This window comes from Camellia sinensis, chromosome 5 (assembly GCF_055761805.1).
Source record: "Camellia sinensis isolate YWXY chromosome 5, ASM5576180v1, whole genome shotgun sequence".
NCBI classification, from domain to species: Eukaryota; Viridiplantae; Streptophyta; class Magnoliopsida; order Ericales; family Theaceae; genus Camellia; species Camellia sinensis.
Window position 1 is genome coordinate 156,445,621 of NC_138965.1, and position 19,838 is coordinate 156,465,458.

The 19,838-nt window shown below is 31.1% G+C and overlaps 1 protein-coding gene across 3 annotated transcripts; it reads right to left on the reverse strand.

The window, feature by feature from the left end:
- Positions 1-1,598: 1,598 nt before the first annotated feature.
- Positions 1,599-6,919, reverse strand: LOC114305713 (homeobox protein knotted-1-like 3). 3 transcript variants are annotated; one of them, XM_082867847.1, is made up of 7 exons: positions 6,682-6,919; positions 5,886-6,478; positions 4,103-4,223; positions 2,542-2,735; positions 2,328-2,459; positions 2,108-2,244; positions 1,599-2,015 (listed from the first exon to the last, which is right to left on the reverse strand). In XM_082867847.1, exons 2-7 carry the CDS (start codon positions 6,441-6,443, stop codon positions 2,012-2,014), a joined length of 1,146 nt encoding a protein of 381 aa, XP_082723973.1. In that variant the 5' UTR covers positions 6,444-6,478; positions 6,682-6,919; the 3' UTR covers positions 1,599-2,011. The 3 variants fall into 3 exon arrangements, with proteins under 3 accessions (XP_082723973.1, XP_028106650.2, XP_082723972.1); XM_028250849.2 differs by having other exon boundaries at positions 1,599-2,023; XM_082867846.1 differs by having other exon boundaries at positions 1,599-2,027.
- Between the last annotated feature and the right edge of the window lie 12,919 nt (positions 6,920-19,838).

Here is a 19,838-nt window from a genome sequence, read left to right on the forward strand (position 1 = left end):
CTCAAACATTGAGGGACTAAATGGAAAAACTTTTTTATATATTAGAAATCAGATTGACACAAGTTAAACATTGAGAACCAAATTCAAATACTTCTATATATTAGGGACGAAATAGATACAATTTAAATATTAGGGATCAAAATGACATAAGATAAATATGCTGGGAGACTAAAAATATAATTAACTATACAATATATATTATATGTATGTCTAGCAGAAGTCATACACTAGGCACCCTCTAAAACTCATTTTACAGTTGGATGTGTTCCAAAGCTCAAATTACTATTTCTTGAATGCCCTAACCCACTCAAATGATTTACACTTGAGCTTTAATGTATATAATCCAACAAGTTCGACAGCATATGAATACCATTAATATATATATATATATATATCTATGAAGAAGATGTATAATTTGGCCTCCTTTAATAAAAATCCTGATTTCGTCCCGGGTACAAAGCCATTCAAATAGAGAGCCAACATTAATGCAAGATGAACAAGTCATGAAACCCTAGTTGATTTGAAACTGTTGATACTATCATCATCTAACTCATTACCATTCTTGTTACAACCACTGCCTGGGAAATTTTCAAGTTAATTGCAAATACAGGGTTGGAGCTGATATTATTCTTTGAAAATGTTCTAGAACACGATGCCTTGAACGCAAATGGTTTCCCAACGAGGCGTCCAAGCTACTTATCAAACATGTGCACACGCACACAAAAATAAAATAAACTAAATAAAGAAGTGCGTAAGCCATCAAAATAAAATAAAACAAAATTAAGAGGTGTTAGCCGTTGAATGGTTCCATGATTTCTGGAAGAACAGTCACTATCTGCTTCCAAATTCTTCTTTCTTTAGTGCTTTCTTTAATACAAACAATATAGTATAATCCCAAATTCTTAATAGTAAACCAAAACAATATGAATCTTGAATTTGTAGAGTGATTTTTGAAGAAAAAAGAAAGTGAAAAGAAGATTCAAACACGGCCTGAAAGTCTGCTGATATATTTCAGGCCAGCATGATCAACTACAGAGGTGTTGATCACTTCACAGCTCTTTGTCGATGCAGCAAACAGGGTTTCTGAATGCCCCCAGTTGGGCAGATTATAAATGAACTATAAAAATAAATGAAACAAATATAGAAATAAGTTTCTATCAAGAATCCAACTTTGGAGATAATTGGAAGAGGATTTCCCGTAAGTAGGAAATAGTACATTCTAGAGTAGATTTCCCAAGAATCTGAGGTCATGAAACCTCGGGTTTGTAGAGTCAGGCTTCCCGTTTACCCACAACAGAAAAGCCGCCCTCGCCAGGCAGGTGGCCACGGGTCATAACGCACTCTTCGCAAACAAATCCACCTTGAAGTTGACTTATTCACTTGGTCAATTGTCGGAAAGTGTACGAGATACACCATAAGGGCCCAATATCTCAATAGCACCTTTGTTTGGAAATAATTGGAAGAAGATTTCCCGTAAGTAGGAAATAGTACACTCCAGAGTAGATTTCCCAAGAATCTGAGATCATGAAACATTTCGAGGAGGTGTTTATGATGATTTTTCGAAGCAAATTGGTCAGAACTGAGAACAGAGTCTAATATATCCCAAACTATAGCCATTCTTATTCACATATATAAAAGGTTAAGAGCATGAATTTACAAATCCACCAAAACATTCAAAAAAACAAACATCTTCAACGGTTTCTGTTTTAGATAGATATGCTTTACCATTTTAACCAACTACAATGAGATAAAGCTACAGACTTCTTGTGTATCAATGTTCCTTTCAAGCATACCTGCCAACAGGCATTGCTCGTTGTTTGGGTCAACCACTTGCAACCTCATTAAAATCTTCCATTGTATCCCGGTTCTCTACTTTCATATTGGCTCCACAAGCATGTGTTTCAGCAATGAGCTTCTCACCAATTATATAGCCAAAAGAAGAGACAAAGCCAGGTTAATTTTGGATTTGAAATCATCCTTGTCTATTTATATGAAACGCTCGCTGTTGGCCTCACCTGCATTACTTCCTTCCAAAACAAAGTCAGGAAAAAAGGATTTCAAGTGAATTAAGATTTTAAACAATAAACCACAACCATGATCAGCCTACCTTTTGCGTTTGGTCTTTGGTGTGGTAGAAGAAGATGGGTTACTGTGCCAGTTCCTCTTCCTCTGGTTGATGAACCAATTATTAATCTGCTTCAATTGCAAACCTGTTTCCTGCACCAATCTTGCTTTATCTTCCTCCTGAAACAATGTTTTGTTGGAAATATAAGTTTGTGAGTTTTGAAATAAACTGAAAGCAAAAGATGAATTTATGATACACTTACTGTTGGATAAGGCCACTTGGAATGCGATTGCCACCAAGCTTTTAAGAGGGAGGTGGTGTCACCGGGCAGCTTTCCTGCTCGCCTTTTACGCAGAATTTCCTCTCTGATGTCCACAAGCTTTTCCTTGTAACCCTACGAAGCAGAAAGCTGATTTAGCTGTAGTGAAAGCACAAACACTAAAGAAATGTATTGATAGATAGAGCATCGTGTTTACCTGTTTCAGCTCGTGCTTTAGCTCTTGCCTCACACGTTCCATCAAGGACCTCTCACTTTCAGTTGGGACAAGGGGACCGAATCCCATGGTGTCTGGACCATCTAGACTTCCATCCAACAAGTTGGTGTCGCTATCTGCTTGGTCATCATCATCATCTGACATTGTTGCACCTGTGCCTTCAACCGGGGCTACACCTGTTTACATCATGGTTAGTTACAAAAGATGGCCACATTGTAGACACAGATTTCAAAACAAATTTATTTAACAACAATGATTCATCCCCTCTTTTCCCCCCACCCCCTTTGACCCCCTCTCTCTCATTGGTTACATTTTTTTTTTTTTTTTTTTTTCCTGCTCCTCCAATAGCAAAAGGGGTGAGGGGGTGACCCCCAAAAGGGGGTCCCAAGCATTATTCTTTATTTAAGTAGGCAAAGCTAACATAAGTTCATCTGCTAAACAGGTTAGACTCATCAGGCACTCTAGAATGGATATCAAAGAATCTTTCCAACTTTCTTGAGTTAACCTATATATTCAGGTTTTGCAATAGGAAAATGAGCGACAACGTTTTAGCATACTGAAAATGGGATTTATCAGTCATATTGTAAGATACAATCAGAGATAGAAGGACGGTAATATAATTATCTCCATGAAATTTTGCGGGTTTCCTTGTCAAATGTGAGTCCAAGCATCATATAACAGTGCATCAGAAAAACAAAATAACATTTATAAGCACAGGCAGCTTTCGTGCTCTTCTTTTATGCTGAAATTCCCCTCTCCAAAACACAACCTAAACAAATTAAAGAAAGCTGAAGCCGATTCATTACTTTTCCGACAAATGAAAGAATTTTTAAATGAAGCAAACTAATACTTTCAACATTGGCAGAAGGTGCCATCAGATACAACGTGGTCTGGTGTATATAATACAACATGAAATTTCAAGTTTCAATTGTATCAAACTCAGAAACATGTTGAAGGCTAGGACTGTAACTTTGATCGTGTTGAACTAGTAGCACTCCACCCAACCCAACGCAGAGGCAACACTTCTGTCTGAGCTTCCTAGACATGGGTTGGAACGAAAGTTGGTTTGTGCTTTGGCTAAAGCCTTGAGCAACATGAATGAATCGAATACTTACTTTAATAGCTCAAAAATTACATGTGATACAATTGTATTTACGTGTGTAATAATTAATATTTTAAGCTTTAAAGAAATTTTAGATAGGAATTAAATTCAATGCCATAAAACTTCTCAAACTCTTAACAAACATAAGATGCCCTTGCTCTAACTGATTCGAAATGATTTATATTTATTTTACTGTAGTTACTTCCTCACATGGTTATTGAATATATTTGAAGATGCACTTAAGGTATGTTTTGACCAACTTACCCAATTATAAATGCATATAACCTCTACATACAACTCGTGCCACCAAAATAGAACCATACAAAATTGGTAAATCCTATGAAAGTAGAAACTTTATTATTTACTAGTGTGATTGTATATGACAACTCCACACATAAAATATAAAACGCAACAATAAAATAAAAAATAACAAGAGATCACCTGTCAAGCTTTGTAGAGATTGCTCAAGCTCCCAACAAGCCATGACTGCTTCCATTGCATGAACGCGGACGTGTTGTTGCAATTGTTCTTTGAATGAACAAAGCAATAGAACATAATGTGTCTACATCAGAAAGAACAAAGGAAAAGGAAGAAAGGAAAAGAAAAGGAAATAAATAAAATATTCAGATGAAAAGGGACAAATTGACCATGTCATAAAAAAATTAGATCATAAATATTTAGAAGATCACTGATGTTTTATAAACTTCACGATCACATACTGATCAGTAAATTGATATATGTTTGCTACACAATATCATGGTAAAGGCCTACAAGGTTTTCAAATGAAATCTGTCAAATTATTTCTCACAGCTAAATGACACAGGACCCTATGCAGAAGACTGGAAATAAGTCAACGAACCCCATGTATCAAGCAATTTGTGAAAGAACTACCATCATTATTCCTACAGGTCATCCATTAATATCCATTAATTACAGAAAAATAATTAATTTAATTTTTCAAATTGCAGCAGTATTTTCATACAGAAAATTCCAGAAAGCTTCAAAGGAAAATTTTAATCAACGATAATATCATTCATTCAGGGTGAAATGGACCAAAAACTTTCATGTGAAGCAAGATTAAAATAATTCTAATATTAATAATCAACACAATTCTTTTAACATTAAACAGATTTTGGCTACTATTTTTGGAAAAATGAAATTTAGATCACAACTAAGTTAGCTTAGAAAAGTACTCAACTTTATGAAATAGGGAGCTTGAGTCATCTTTGATAAGGCAATTTTGCACCTCGGTGCATCAAAATTTATGTATAACAATTTACAAGTGTTATAATGAAATAATCAAATCCTCCGAGACCATTTATTTAGAACTACGAATAACCAAGTATACCTTAAAACATCATCTTCAACTTTCATTAATGATTAGCTCCAACCATTTAACTTCAGAATTATGCCCCAATAAATTAAGCTCCAGTTTTGATGCTAAATCATATTTGATATGAGTCATATGAATGAATAGACAAGTTTCATCTGAAGAAATTGGAGGTGATTCATTTTCGGAACCAGAACACAACAAACCATCCGACCAGTGGTGAAGTAGGTATTAAACGAACAAAGAGATTCGCCAAAGCACTCCCAGAGTCTAAATAATTAGTTTACCAAACAAAATGATTCCTCTTGTTGCTGCAACAATAGGCATTCATAAATAAATAAATAAAACTAAACTCCATTGTATATTATATCCAGTAAATATCATCAAAGCACAAAATAAAAAGGGAAATAAGTTCAAAAATAATTTCATGTCCGTGAAAAAGTATATAAAATTATCTTCTAATGTTGTAGCGTTTATCATTAATACGTAATTATATATATTTTTAATTTGCACTGAAATGAAATTCCCCCAAAATGAAAAGCATGACAACTCGGGTTCAAACTTGAATCTTCACCAAAATTGTCCTATTTTCACACTCTGCTAATCCCTCTCTTTCTTTCTCTCTCTCTCTCTCTCTACAAACACACATATGACAGATGGCAAGAACAAAACCCCCAAGAAATTGGACAATTTACAGAACCAGCAAAATTTGAATTGTAACAAGAGCCAAAAAATTCCAAAAATTGATAAACCAAAATCAAACTATTGTTCTAATAAATCACATCATACTGCGATAACAAAACAATCAAATTTGAACAAAACCTACATAATCAAACACATAAAGAGAAATTATACAGACATACATACAAGTATGAACCAAGCGAAGAGCCTCACCATGAATTGATCAAGGTCCTTATCATCCAGAGGCTGATTACCATTTCCAAGAACCGAATACTTGGCCACCACATGCTGCGATTGCGCGAGCTGCGCATCGATCCTCGGCAACTGATCCACCGGGGTAGCTATTCGAAGACACTGAACATGCGCCGATAACAACTGCTCGTACAGAGGATGAGACAACACATCCGATTTACACTTGGCGCTATGCCAATTGCTCTCTTCACCATCGCTCTCGCTCCTTCGACTCGCCTTCTCCTGATTCATCGCCGTCGCAATCTCCGGCACGTCGTCGGTCTCGCCGTGGATGGATCGAGGCATCCACTGGTTGGAATTGGAGGAGTCCGAATTGGTGTTAGTCTGCAGGTTGAGGAAGCTGCCATCACCGGCGTAGTGGTGGCGGAGAATGGAGCTGTTGAGCCAGGTGGGAGGTTGTTTTGCGGCGGAGTCAGGCGGAGAGGAGTGGTTGAGTTGGTCAGGAAGCATGGCACGGAGGTGTTGGTCGGCGAAGTGCTGGAGTGCCATTTCTTGGGAGAGATGGTCGTGGAACGCCATTGACAAGCTGTGTTTTTCAAAACTCTACTCTCATTCTAGAGAGAGAAGCAGAGATTATTCCAATATGATTGTGTAAATTACACGTAGAGTAGAAAGAGACAACATTAGTACAAAAACATTTAATATATTATGTATACAGGAAACATATATATAATATAATAATCTATATATATTTATACACCCAGAGAGAGAGAAGAGAGAGAGAAGAGAGAGAGAGAGGTGTCGGAAAAGCTCTTACGGCGGAGGTGAGGAGGATTGTGGGCTACCGACGCCGCCGAGTTGGGGGGAGAGAAGAAGCTGTGAGTGAGAGAAAGCTGTTTTTGGGTTGGGAGACTTTTTGGGTTTTGGAAAGTAATAACGCCAGGATCCTGGAGCCTCGAGGGGAATGTTGGACGGCAGGGATGGTGCCACGCGGGTTGAACTCGTGGTTCGATGTGTCATTCCAGGGAGTGAGAGCGAAAATAAGGAGCGTCCATGCTAAAAATTAAGGATTGATGAAAAAATTATTCGATATTTTTGGATTATTTTGTGATTTTTAATCGATTATTATTTAATATATTATTATTATTATTTAACCAATTAATTAATTTTTGTTTCTCTTATCTCTCCACTTTCGTTTAATATTTTCTCATATTTTATATATTAATTAATTAAAAAAATTATGAATCATCTCAAAATTATTTCTAAAATTTATAATTAAATAATTTTTTTTTAAATTTATAATTCAAAAATTTAAAATTTAAAATTTAAAATAAAATTTTATATTCAAATCATAATTTTAAAATTAAATCAAACGTAGCCCCTAATATTGTCAACTTGAGGCATCCGAGATAAGAAAAGTCACGCACTGCAGAGGAATAGAGTTAAGTTGGGAAATTTTTCTGTTCTCGACCAGTCCGCGGACAATGACTTTTTATCCGTACTATGGACACGCGTAAGCCCAACATTGAAGGACCACAAACAGGGGGACCCTTTTAGAAGAATGCGCCAGCAAACATCCAATCACTTTGAAGCATGCGCTACACAAATACCCAATCCCATTCGGGATAGGCTGCTTCCCCACTTCATACTTCTTTATATTCTTTTATACGTTTGAATTTATAGTCACATTCATAATTTCAATAGTTAATTTTATAAATTTTGTAATAAATGTTATTCATACCAAAAAAAAAAAAAAAAAAACTTGATCAAAAAATTATAAATATAAAAATAAAATTATTTTATTTTATATAATTAATAATTTAAGTTTACAATAACATTTGTCATCATGTTATAAAACAAAATGTAATTTTTTTTTAAATTTATAATTTTTGATAAAATTCATTTTTTTATATAAATAATTTTTATTATAAAACTTACACGACAGATAGTTCGAATTATCAATATAAGTCTAAATTAAAACTTACAAAAAAATATATGAAGAAATATAGAGAGATGAAAATATAGAAGAGAGCTTATCCAATCATATGCCCTCGAATCTCGCACAACCAAATTCTGCTAGTTTTGACAAAAATAAATTTATTCACACTCAAAATTCAAAATTGTATGCGCTTAAAATTACAAATTTTATTATTTTGTACCAATCAAAAAATTGTTTGATGACATTTTTTAGAAATTGATTTTTTTAGTAAATTTTTTATTTTATACCAACCAAAATTTTTAGTAATTTTTTAGTAAATTTTGTACCAACCAAATTCCGCTTTTAAAAGATGTATAAGAAAAAGAGAAAATTAACTTTTTGTATCCACCCAAAAAAAAAACTTTTTGTAATAATTTTTTGATTTTTTGTGTGATTATTTTGGTAACTCCCCAAACAACATCTAAATTAGTACTCAATTTTGAGCCCTCTCCCTCTCCTTTTTGAGTTGAGGATTCTTGCTGTGACTTATTGCATAGTAGGCTGCTGTGAGATCTATGGAGGGCATGTCTCGAGTCTTGTTCGATAACTTGAACTATTCATATTGTAAGGTTTGAGAATAGATCATCCATTCAAAAAACAAGTAAATTGGACATCTGTAGCTTCTTGATAAGAGCATATTTCTTTTTCAAAAAATAAACAATTAATATGATTTCAATAATTTTTTAAAAACAATTAGAACGTGATCATTGGGTTTTGAATATCCGATTAACTTAATTTTTTATATGGATGATATACTCGATAAACCTTACAATATGAACGGTTTATATTATCAAAATATAGTCAAAAAATTCCTTTCTACGACCTCACAGCAGTACTACTGTGCCATAAGACACAACAGCAAACTCAACCCCTCATTTTCTAGTGATTATTCAATAGTTTCTAAATCAACAACATGGCCATTTTTTCACGGATGAAAATATGTTGATTCATACTTACTTATCATACGTTATGATTTATTATTTTTTGGGAGTAGCACGTAAATAATACTTTATAATATTTTACAAGTATCTAATAATTTTTCCTTTTTCTTTCTATGAGTGTTTCTTTGGACGAATTGGATAAGAGCATATTGCAATACAAAGTCTTACTATTTAGTTAAAAATTATATGCATTAATTATTAATCCAACTTTTATTTCTCTAACCAAATGATGAAATAGTAAATCTATTAAACATGAAATCAAATCTCACACCTCAATTCCATAAAACAAACACCCCTAAGCATGGGTTTCATGGCCAAGCCAATCCAAGTCCATGTTTTTAGAATTTGTAATAAATATTTAGGTTTGTTTGAAAATTGAATTTTTTTAAATAATTTTTTTTATTTATAAAAATACGGATAAAAAAAGTAGAAAGAATGGATTGACTTTTATAATGAATTTTTTACTAAAATTTTATGTTCCTAAATAAGGCCTTAATCTATAAAATTAGGTTGAATCGAGATTTTGAATATGTTTAATTTTTAAATCGAACTTAGGAAAATAAACTTATTTCTTGCCCAGCTCAACTAACCTATTTATAAAATCCCCAATAAATTTTTTTATAAAATATTAATTTTAATATTAAATTTTTAGTTACATAAAGTCTAAAAAAATAAAATATACTTTATATATGCTGCATTTTATAACTTAAATCCGAATTTTTTAAAAGTTTAAATTCATTAAATAGTCAGCCATTTACAAGCATGCAAATATTAGATGCGGAGATTTGAAATCGTTAAATTAGATTTGATATTAGATTAAGTTAGATCAATTTGAAATATATAACCTTAAAGTAATAATATTTAAAAAACAAACAAAAAATTTAAAAATTCATACTTAACTTTTATACACTTTATACCTGTCACTTTAAAATACGACGCTCATAAAAATAAATTTATTTAAAAAAATGACAGTACTATATCATTGTTGTAAAGATTTTTACATGAATATAATTATTCATATTGTTAGAATGCGTTTAGAAAGTGGTTAAGGCCCCGTTTGGGAACCTTTTCTTTTAACTAAAAAGTTAAAAAGTTACTAAATTAGTCAAAAAGTCAATAACTCATACCAAAAAGTTTCTCTCTACTTTTTACACATTTTTTCGTAAAAAGTCAAAAAGTCATCCCAAATATATTAGTTTTTTTTAGCTCATATTTTAGCTAAATAGTCAAAAAGTTACTAAATTAGCCTGTTCCCAAACGAGGCCTAAGTTAGTTAAAAAGTCATAAAATTATTCAAAAATTAGATAAGAAAATCAAAGATTTCTCTATATTCTTTTTATTTTTTACATGTCTTTTTGAAAAAAAAAAAAGTCAAAAAAAGCATTCCAAGACATTGTTTGGTTTGTTTTTTTCAAACTATTTTCAGTTTTTTTTTTTTTGAAAAAATAGAAATTAGTTTGAAAAAAATAAACATCAAACAGATATTTTTAAAAATTATGTCTATCATACCAAAAGATAAAACTATATAAAAAAACGATAAATATATTTTTTATTTTTTACCAAATTAAATTTTAGTTTTTTAAGAAAAAAATATTTTGAAAATCAAACTAAATAAAATCTTCATTTTTTATTATTTCAATTTTAACTAAAAAGTTAGAAGGTCACTAAAAAAAATATTTCCTAAACAAACAATTATGTTATGTTTGGATCATAGATTTTGTTAGGATTTGAAAAGAAAAGAAAAAAAAATGTGTGCAAAATGTAATTATATTTCATTCACATTTCACTAACTTTTTCTCCTTTTTTTTTTTTTTTTTTTCCCTTCAAATTTGTACCTAAATCCATGAACCAAATACAACATTAATATATCATGTGTAAAATGTAATTATATTTCATTCACATTTCACTCACATTTTTTTTTTTTTTTTTTCTCTTCAAATTTGTACCTAAATCCATGAACCAAATATAACCTTAATATATCTTGTAACCCAAACTCAATCCGAACAGCTCTACCAGCTCTATATCCATCCACGAACCAAATACATCTCTATATCCATGAATAAACACAGCCTTAATACCCCTCTTCCTCTTGGAATTGGGATTCCTATTGTGACTGTTGTGAGGCTTGTTGAGGGTTTGTTTCAAATCTTTTTCGATAATTCATATCGTTCATATTGTAATATTCGTTGAGTAGATTGTTCATGCAAAAAATTAAGTTAATTAGGCATATGTAATCCTATAAAAAGAGTACATTTATTTTTTAAAAAAATAAACAGTTATCATAATTTTAATATTTTTTAAAAAATAATTAGACATGATTATGGAATTACGAATGTTTGATTAATTTAATTTTTTATATAAATGATATATTTAACAAATTTTATAATATAAACCATTCAAATTATTAAAATAAGTCTGAAAAATCCATTAAAGATCTTTCTAAGGTATTACTAATGCCCTTGTTTGTTTGCAGAGATAGCCTTGGGACTATTAGTCCCTTGGTATTACTAATACCCTTGGAAGGGGGATTGGTAAGAAGGAGGTAGAGATGGTATTAGAAAATAGCGAGGGGATTAGAAATTTTTTTATTTTTTATATATTGGGATTTTTTTTAAATATAATGTTTAATTTTTTATATTTTTTTATTTGTTTTATTATTTTATATAAAAATAATTTAACAATTCCTCATTATCAATCCCTTCACTATTAATCCCCTTACTAACAATTTCCTCACTGTTAATCCCCTCACTATCAATCCTCCCCATTCTATCTCCCAAAACAAACGGGTCATAGTGTATTGCCATATCTGTTTTGAAATTATGGGTTGAGACTTGTAATCTCAACTAGGGGTGTGCATAATACCGCCGAAACCGCCGAAACCGCCAAAACCGCACCGAACCGCACCGCCAAGGCAAATTCGTTATTATTTGCCAATCGAACCGCCGATTTTTGGTAAGAAAAATGACAAATTCTAGTGACACTTTTATCAATCCGCCGGTTTCTATTTTTCTTCCAACCCGCACCGCTATTAAATCATGTTTTATAAGATTTTAAAAATTCTTTTTTACTTAAGTTTGCTTGTTGTTCTACACCTTAGAATATAGTATTACATTATTGCTCGAGGGGAATTCAAGATGTCAGTAATCCAAAATAAAGTTGGATTCCAATTCACTTTTCAATCTTTTTTTTTTTCTGGCCATGTTGCAAACTTGCATCAGCTCACTTTTCAATCTAAATACTTTTCAACCGTAAACATTTTCAATATATTGTAAACCCTTAATGATATTAATTTTATGTATTATATTTGATCATTATAGCTTCCACAGATGCTTGTAATGAACTGATGGCACAGTCGTTGATATTATCATATTGTTGCTACACTTGCTGCATTAGAAGAAAGCTTCGCAAGATGCTTAACATCACGGTATCTCTCGTCTATTTTTTACTCTTTGATTTAAGTTTTGTAATTTGAATTATATTTTTTATAAATCGCCAATCCGCCCAAACTGTCAAGGCAAATCCGCCATTATTTGCCAATCGAACTGCCGGTTTTTGATAAGGAAAATGGCAAATTCTAGTGACACTTTTATCAATCCGTCACCCGCCATACGGTTTCTATTTTTCTTTCAAACCGCACCGCGCACACCCCTAATCTCAACACACTCCTACAGTCCTCTATCCATGAGATTGATAGGGAGGTAGAAAAGATATTAGAAAATGAGTAGTTGGGATTGATGGTAAATGATCATATTGTCCTTGTTCAAATTCATAATGTAATAACTTTTAGGACTTTTAAGGGAGATTTATTAGAAAATTAATTTTCAAATATTTATATTTTAATTAGTTCATAACATATTTTTACATTTTAATAATTTAGATATTTGACCTATAAAATCTTAATTATTATATTTAAAGTATTTTATAAATAATTTTACCTTTACAAATATTTTTTAAATGCTTTGTCACTTGGTAATATAAACAATCATATTTGAACAGTATAAATATTCACATTGACAGTTTGAATGTTTACATCACGAAACGTTTATACTATCAATATAAATACTATTATTAGAGGTATTTTAATAACTATCTCACTTATAGAACTTATTGGAATATAAGAAAATAATTTAGATTAAATGGAACATAAGTAAGTGAAGAGTAATTTATGAATAAATGTTTCAATTTTTGATGTTAAAATATAATTATTTACAATAATTCATAATATAATAATTTATAATTTATAATATAAAATTATACCCCCAACAAATAATATAGTACCAAAAAAGATATTTATAAAATATATTTTTTAATATTAAAATATATTAAAAACATTAAAGTTTTTGTGGAATTTGCATAGTTAATCCCACCATATAAGAACAAAACGAACCTGAATTCTTATTAGTGCAGTAATTATCAAACAAATATAATTTTTGTAGTCTCTTACCTTTGTTTGGGATGGGGTTAGTTTTTGATTATTTTATTTTGGGACTAAAATCTTCATTAGGATAGATTATTTGATTTTTTTGATTTTTATAAAAGAAAAAATAAAATGATTATGATTTAAATGTAATATTTTATCTTATTAATTTTTTAACCTATTTTATTTTTTTATAACTATTTTAACCTAAAATCAAGCCAAACATAGCCTCATAAGGCATAGTTTGGAAAGTTGGTTTTGGTGGGTTAGGGGCTAAAATAACCACAAAAAATAAAATAGGCTATTTTAGCTACAAAAAATAAAACATCAAATTCAACCCATAATTATTACACTTTTCTTTCATAAAAAAAGTCAAAAAAATCAAAAAGTCAAAAAACTCTTTTCAAACTAGACTTTTTAACTCCAGGCTAAAATAATCAAAAAGTCAAAAGATTAAAAAGTTAACCCACTTTCCAAACAGAGGCTAAGGGTATGTTTGGTTTGTGTTTGAGAGATGTGTTTTAGAGATAAAAAGTACGAAAAATTGTTTGGTTTGGTTTTTTTCAAAAGATGTTTTGAAAAATTATTTTGAGAGAGAGTTTTGAAAAAAGTGATTGATTTGACGTGTGTGAGAGAGAGATTTGTTTGGAAAACTTGTTTGGTTTACAAGTTTTGAGAAATTTTTTTGAAAAAATTTGTTTGGTTTCATTACTTTTAAAAACTGATTTGTAGAGAAAATTTCTCAAAAAATTTTCCGAAATTCAAACCAAACGAACCCTAAATAATTTTCATACTAACAAACTCTTATATCCAACATGAGAACAAACAGGGCCTTAGACCTCCCTCTCTCTCTCCGTTCTTTTGGGGCGGCTAACATAACAAAGGGGAGGATTTACGCGCGTGCTTGGGGGTGTGGGGTCACCGCCGGTGCGATGCTATACGCTGACAAACTCCAGTGGACCCCACAAGAGAATTACCAATTCGTCTCACCACGTGTCCTTAAGGTACAGTTGGTCCCTCCCTACCCCACACACACACTCACTCACACTCTCTCTCTCTCTCTGCATATATGCCCCGCCGTCCCTCGGACGGCAATGACTCCTCCATCACTCAACCTCCTGGAAGGTCAAGACAACATTAGATATTTTTTTATCAATAATGTTTGAAATCATTAAAAGTGGTGCTCTAAAAACACCATTAGTGATGTGATAGTGGACGGAACCTACTATTTATGTCTTGTTTTTTTTTTTTTTTTTAGTTAAAGGGTTTGCCAACTCATTAGTGGTGTTTTAGAGCATCACTTTTAGTGAGATGTATCATTACCTTTTCTTATAGATATTTCTTATATAATATCAATTATTATTTTTTTATATTTTTTTTATCATATGTTCAATTTTTATAGTAATTATGGCTTCATAAGTGCCCAAGTCAACAAGTGCCTTGATTAGGAGAAAAAAGTTGCCCTGTTTGGTAGAGTTTATTTTTAGTTTATTTTAATTTTTAACTTAATTTAAATTATTTTAATATATTTAGTTCAATTTAACAATACAATTTATAACTTTTTGTAAGTTAAAAATCAATTTATTCGTTGAGTGAGGGAGGAGAAACTTAATTTATAAGTCAAAAATCAGTTTATGTTCACAGTTATAATGTATAACCTGTTAAACTATAAGTTATAATCACTTTTCTACAGCTCTACCAAACGGGACCGTTATAGGTTTCAACCTTGTGGATTAATGGGCTATTTTGATAAGTTTGTTAGAAGTCAATTTTTTATTTTTTAAAGTTCTTGTGTCCGCTTTTTAAAAAACACTTTAAAAGAATTTTACTTTTTTATTTTTCGTATTTTTTTATTTTTACTAATTTTTTTTAATATTTTAAGCAAATTTTTTACTTTTTAGACACACCTAGCATAAATATACTTAAAAAGTAAAAAAATTATAAAAAAAATCTTTTAAAAATTTACTAAATACCAAAAATACAAAAAAAATACAAGAATTCAGTATATTTTTTTAAATATTTTTATGTATTTATGAATTTTTTAAAATATTTTTTCAAATTTTTTTTACTTTTTAGATACATCTAAGTAAAGTGCACCTAAAAAAGTAAAAAAAAATGTTTAAAATTTAAAAAATATTCACTAAAAACAAAAAAACACGAAAATAAAAAAAAGCCAATTTTCAAAAAACTTAATCCAGAAAACTTAAACCAAACACACTAATTATTTTTCTATTTTTTTATACTTTTTTTAAAAAAAATTCAAAAAAAATTAATTTTTAACCAACGTCCTTAAATAACCCAATATTTTATTATTCCATTCTTCACTTTCTTTTTTTTGCAAGACTTTTTTTTTTCAAGCCTTGAGTTCGATAATAATGATCTCATATATGTTAGATAAAAGATACATATATTTAAGAATTAATGGATTAATCAAGTAAAGCTTAAACCCTCTTGGTCAATATTCTTTCCGTATACTTAAATTTGATTGTTGTTAGCTTTTATTGCTTATTTGAATTATACGATCAGATAATATTACTTGATTCTCGAATTTACACTATGGGGATAGGCTCAAAAAACCCTACCTTCCTCTTTGCCTACCTTACCATTTTCTGGGGGTAACTAGTTGGACCCTCATGCGCTTCGCGCATTGGTGTCGCGCCATTATCGGCTAGGAATAAATTCATGGTGATTGCGCTATAATTGGTTAGGAATAATAGAGTGAGGCAAATGCACAATAAATTGTCATTAAATTCTATAGACTTTATTGTATGAATTGAAATTACAAGCCAAATGGATCAAGTATTGAACCATAGAACATGATTTAAGAATTGTGGACCATTCATAGGCAAATATAAAGCGAATACATTGGCTAGTTTAATTATATAAGCTAATATGTTAGTTATCTGCATTGGAGTGAGGTTTTTGAGCATTTGAACTCCATTGCAGCGGAAATTGTTTCTCAATATTTTGATTTTTGATGTACATTTAGTTTAAGGGGTCTCCGTGTAAATAACCCATCATTAAATTAGTATATCATGCACCTTTATAGATATAAACGGTACACATAACTGAGGCATGAAAGGTTGTCTTTAAGTTAAAAACAAAGCTATAATCATCAAATCATATAGAACTCACTATCTTAGTCTCACTCGGTTTAGTATAAAGCCAATGAGGAGACAGATGAATACTACTTTTTGATGCTACTTGATCTGAAGCTAGTGAACATGCACAATTTCATGAGCATAGGGATATGCAAGAAAAAGCGACAGCAATGAAACACATAAGACCAAACACTCTTGTTAATTGAGAAAAATTTTGGTGCAAGAAGATTGCAGAACCAAACTAACCTTTTGAATCATCAAGTAGCCCTATTGCCACCTTTTCATCATCATTACCTCTTCAACTATATCGGCATCAACCCAACAGGGCAAGTATTAATTTTGTAGCTCCATTAGGAAATTCAAACATAATTTATATAATTAAGCATCAACCTAGCATTAAGGAATCAATCCAAACCATATCAAAGAGTACGGAACAGAACTTGCAATTCTTATAACAAACATAAAAAATAATCAATAGAAATTGTAAGCAACACAAGGAAAACATATATAGATGTAATATGGTATAACACCAGAAGAAGAAGAAGAAGAAGAAGAAGAAGAAGAAGAAGAGGTCAGTTAATAGGGGAAACAAATAAAGCAAGCATTATATTCAACTTAGAAGCTGTGGATAAATGAACAATGTAGATGTGACAATCATATAAGCCTAATCAAATAAAGAACTTCAACAAAACCACTTCAATACCATTACATCCCACTCCAACCAAAACAAAAAAATGATACAATTTTATTTTTTTTTTGTTTTAATTTTTAGTTTTTTTGTTTTTTTTAAAAAGGCCCTTTGAAAAAGAAACAAAAAGAGGAATCTCACAAGCAGAGAAGTAAAAAGGGCTCCTACAGATTAATTTCCTGGATAATTTCAAAATAAAGTAGAAAATGACAATTAAAGTGATAGCTGCTAATGCTTAACCATATGGAGAACAAGAAAATAATGTGTTAAGGCTATCATAACTCAAAATCAACAATACCCTACAAAATAAATACTAAGCCAAACTAATAAGAGGAAATTTCCAAATTAGCCATCCTAACAGGCAAAGGATCTCTAACTGTTTAAAAGTATACGACAAGTTTACTTAATTATGGGTAAAATATTGAGACATTTGAAGCACTAATTGACAACAAAATTTAACAGATTATAAACCGTGCATTGCCAAAATAGTCAGCACCAACAGATATCATGGCAGGAAGAGGGAAGTGATACTGATTTACCAACACAACATATTAACACTAAAAAAAAGAAGTGAAACATTAATTTGATTTGAAGCCTCAATATCAAGAGATATACACAAACCATAAAGTGCAAAGAAATAAAAATGTAAACCTAAAAATCCGAACAAATGCCAAGTTTTGTTAATTTTTCTTCCTAGCAATCAAACACACGAATTATATAGCAGGTTCACAACTAAAGCAAATCAGTTCATGAAATTATTAATAGAATTGCAAAGACGAAATCCAGAACACAACTGATTTGAAATACATAATTAAAAAAACGCTAAGAATTTTCAGCATAAGACAAAGTTGTTAATTAATCAGCAGCAACACAACCGAATAAGTTGCATCTTATTGGCGTATTGTCAAACACATGGTATATAAGGTATATCTCTATGCTCACAAAAAAACAAAAAAACATGCATATCAAATCAATACAGATCTATAATCATATATAAATCCGAATTGAAAGAACATACACACACACCAAAAAAAAAAAAAAAAAATGGGAGCCATGACAGGTTGATGTGCAAAAAGAAATCTAAGGTTTTTAACAATCTGTACAATTTGAGATGTATTTGAAATCATATACAAAGTAGATATGATTTGTAGAGTCAGCCATCACCACATTGAATTCTTTGGACAACATATAAATCTTTGCTTGACAAGCAGTGTTGTTGGTCGGATAATTTATTTTGTGCTTGGGTTCATTGGGAGCACAGTGAGAGAGAGAATCGTTTGATTGCAAATTTGATCCACCGAAACACAATAAGGACATGTTTGTTTGACAGGATTAAAATATGTGATTGTGATTATTAATCCGTGAGCCCAATAATCCTGTGTTTATTTTGAAATTTTGTTTCAGGATTATTAATCCAATGGATAATTAATCCAACAAATTTGTAGGATTATTAGTAATGGGGTAAGGGTGAGATTATATATCCTGAGCTGAGAAATAAAATAAAAAGACTCTTTTACCCTCGACTAAAAATTAAAACACTTATTATTTTTATATAATTTTATATTTTAGAAGGCTAAAAATAATTTTTAAAAATTTAATTTTTTTTTGATGTTTATTTTATCAAATTAGTTTATATTTTTTTAAAAAAATTAAAAAACAAACCAAACATGGCCTTTGTATTTTTTATTTTTATTTTGCTTTTATTTATTTATTTATAATTTTTTCAAAGCGACATTTATGAAATTTTTTTGATAAAGTAAAGATTGTGAAGAAACATTGATGGAGGGTAAGATTGGAAAAGAAGATAAATATAGTTCTAATCCTACATTCATATATTTTCTTATCTAATGCAAATTAAACAATGGACAAGGGAATAAGTTATTCTACTAATCTAATTAGATAGTAAACACCACACTAATTTGATGGAATTATTAATACTTTTAGTATTAATCTTGTGAATCAAACATGACCTAGAATTCTAGGAGAGAGAGATGGTGGGCTTAGGTTGGCTGGGCAATCGGTTAAGATCGCACATGGTTTTGTTGTTGCACGTAGCTTCACCCAAACAGTGCAAGGCCAAGAAGACATGTACTGTAACGCCCAAAAAAAATACATAAAAATGGTGCATAAAAATGTGCATCAAGAATTTACACATTTAGCGACCACTTTTGCCGACTAAAAAAATTTTAGTCGCAAAAAAATGACATTTGGCGACCAAATATTAATTAGTCGCGAATGATCATTGTTTTTGGCGACCAAATATTATTGGTCGCAGAAGGTTATATTTTGGCGACCAAAAAATGAGTTGGTCGCAGAAAGTGGTATACTTTTCCCGACTAACTACAAATTTGGTCGCGGAAGGTCACATATTTTTTGGCGACCAAATTTTTGGTCGCCAAAAATTTATTTTCAGCAACCAAAAAAAATTAGTCGCCAAACTTGTATTTTTAGCGACCAATATTTTAGTCGCCGTTGATTGAGATTTGGCGACTAAAAAAGTTTGTCGGCGAAGGTACTTTTTCTGCGACAAATTTGGTCTTTTGGTCGCCAAAAGTTTGAGAGGGAAATTTTATTTTTAGTGGAGCGGGAATTGAAATTGTTTGGCGACAAATAAATTTGGTCGCTAATTTTAAAACGACGTCGTTTTGTACCATGAAATCAGAAAAAAAATAAAAAAATAAAATCAAATCGATGCCCTTTCTCTTTGTTTGTCGGTCTGCCCTCTCCCTCTGTGTTCTTCCTCTCAATCGGTGCCCACTCTCCGCCTCTGGGACCTCTCCACTGGCATCACTGCTCGCCGCTTCGTCTGCCACTCCAAAGATGTCCTCTCCGTCGCTTTCTCCTTCGAT

What these genes read in the sequence shown, in the direction of transcription:
- LOC114305713 (XM_028250849.2), bottom strand. Translation starts at nt 6,443, where the DNA reads ATGGCGTTCCACGACCATCTCTCCCAAGAAATGGCACTCCAGCACTTC. An exon ending in AGGACCTTGATCAATTCATG is followed by an intron (nt 4,224 to 5,885) that starts GTGAGGCTCTTC and finishes TTTCTGATGTAG; the next exon opens with ACACATTATGTTCTATTGCT. An exon ending in CCAAAGACCAAACGCAAAAG is followed by an intron (nt 2,024 to 2,107) that starts GTAGGCTGATCA and finishes TTTGGAAGGAAG; the next exon opens with TAATGCAGGTGAGGCCAACA.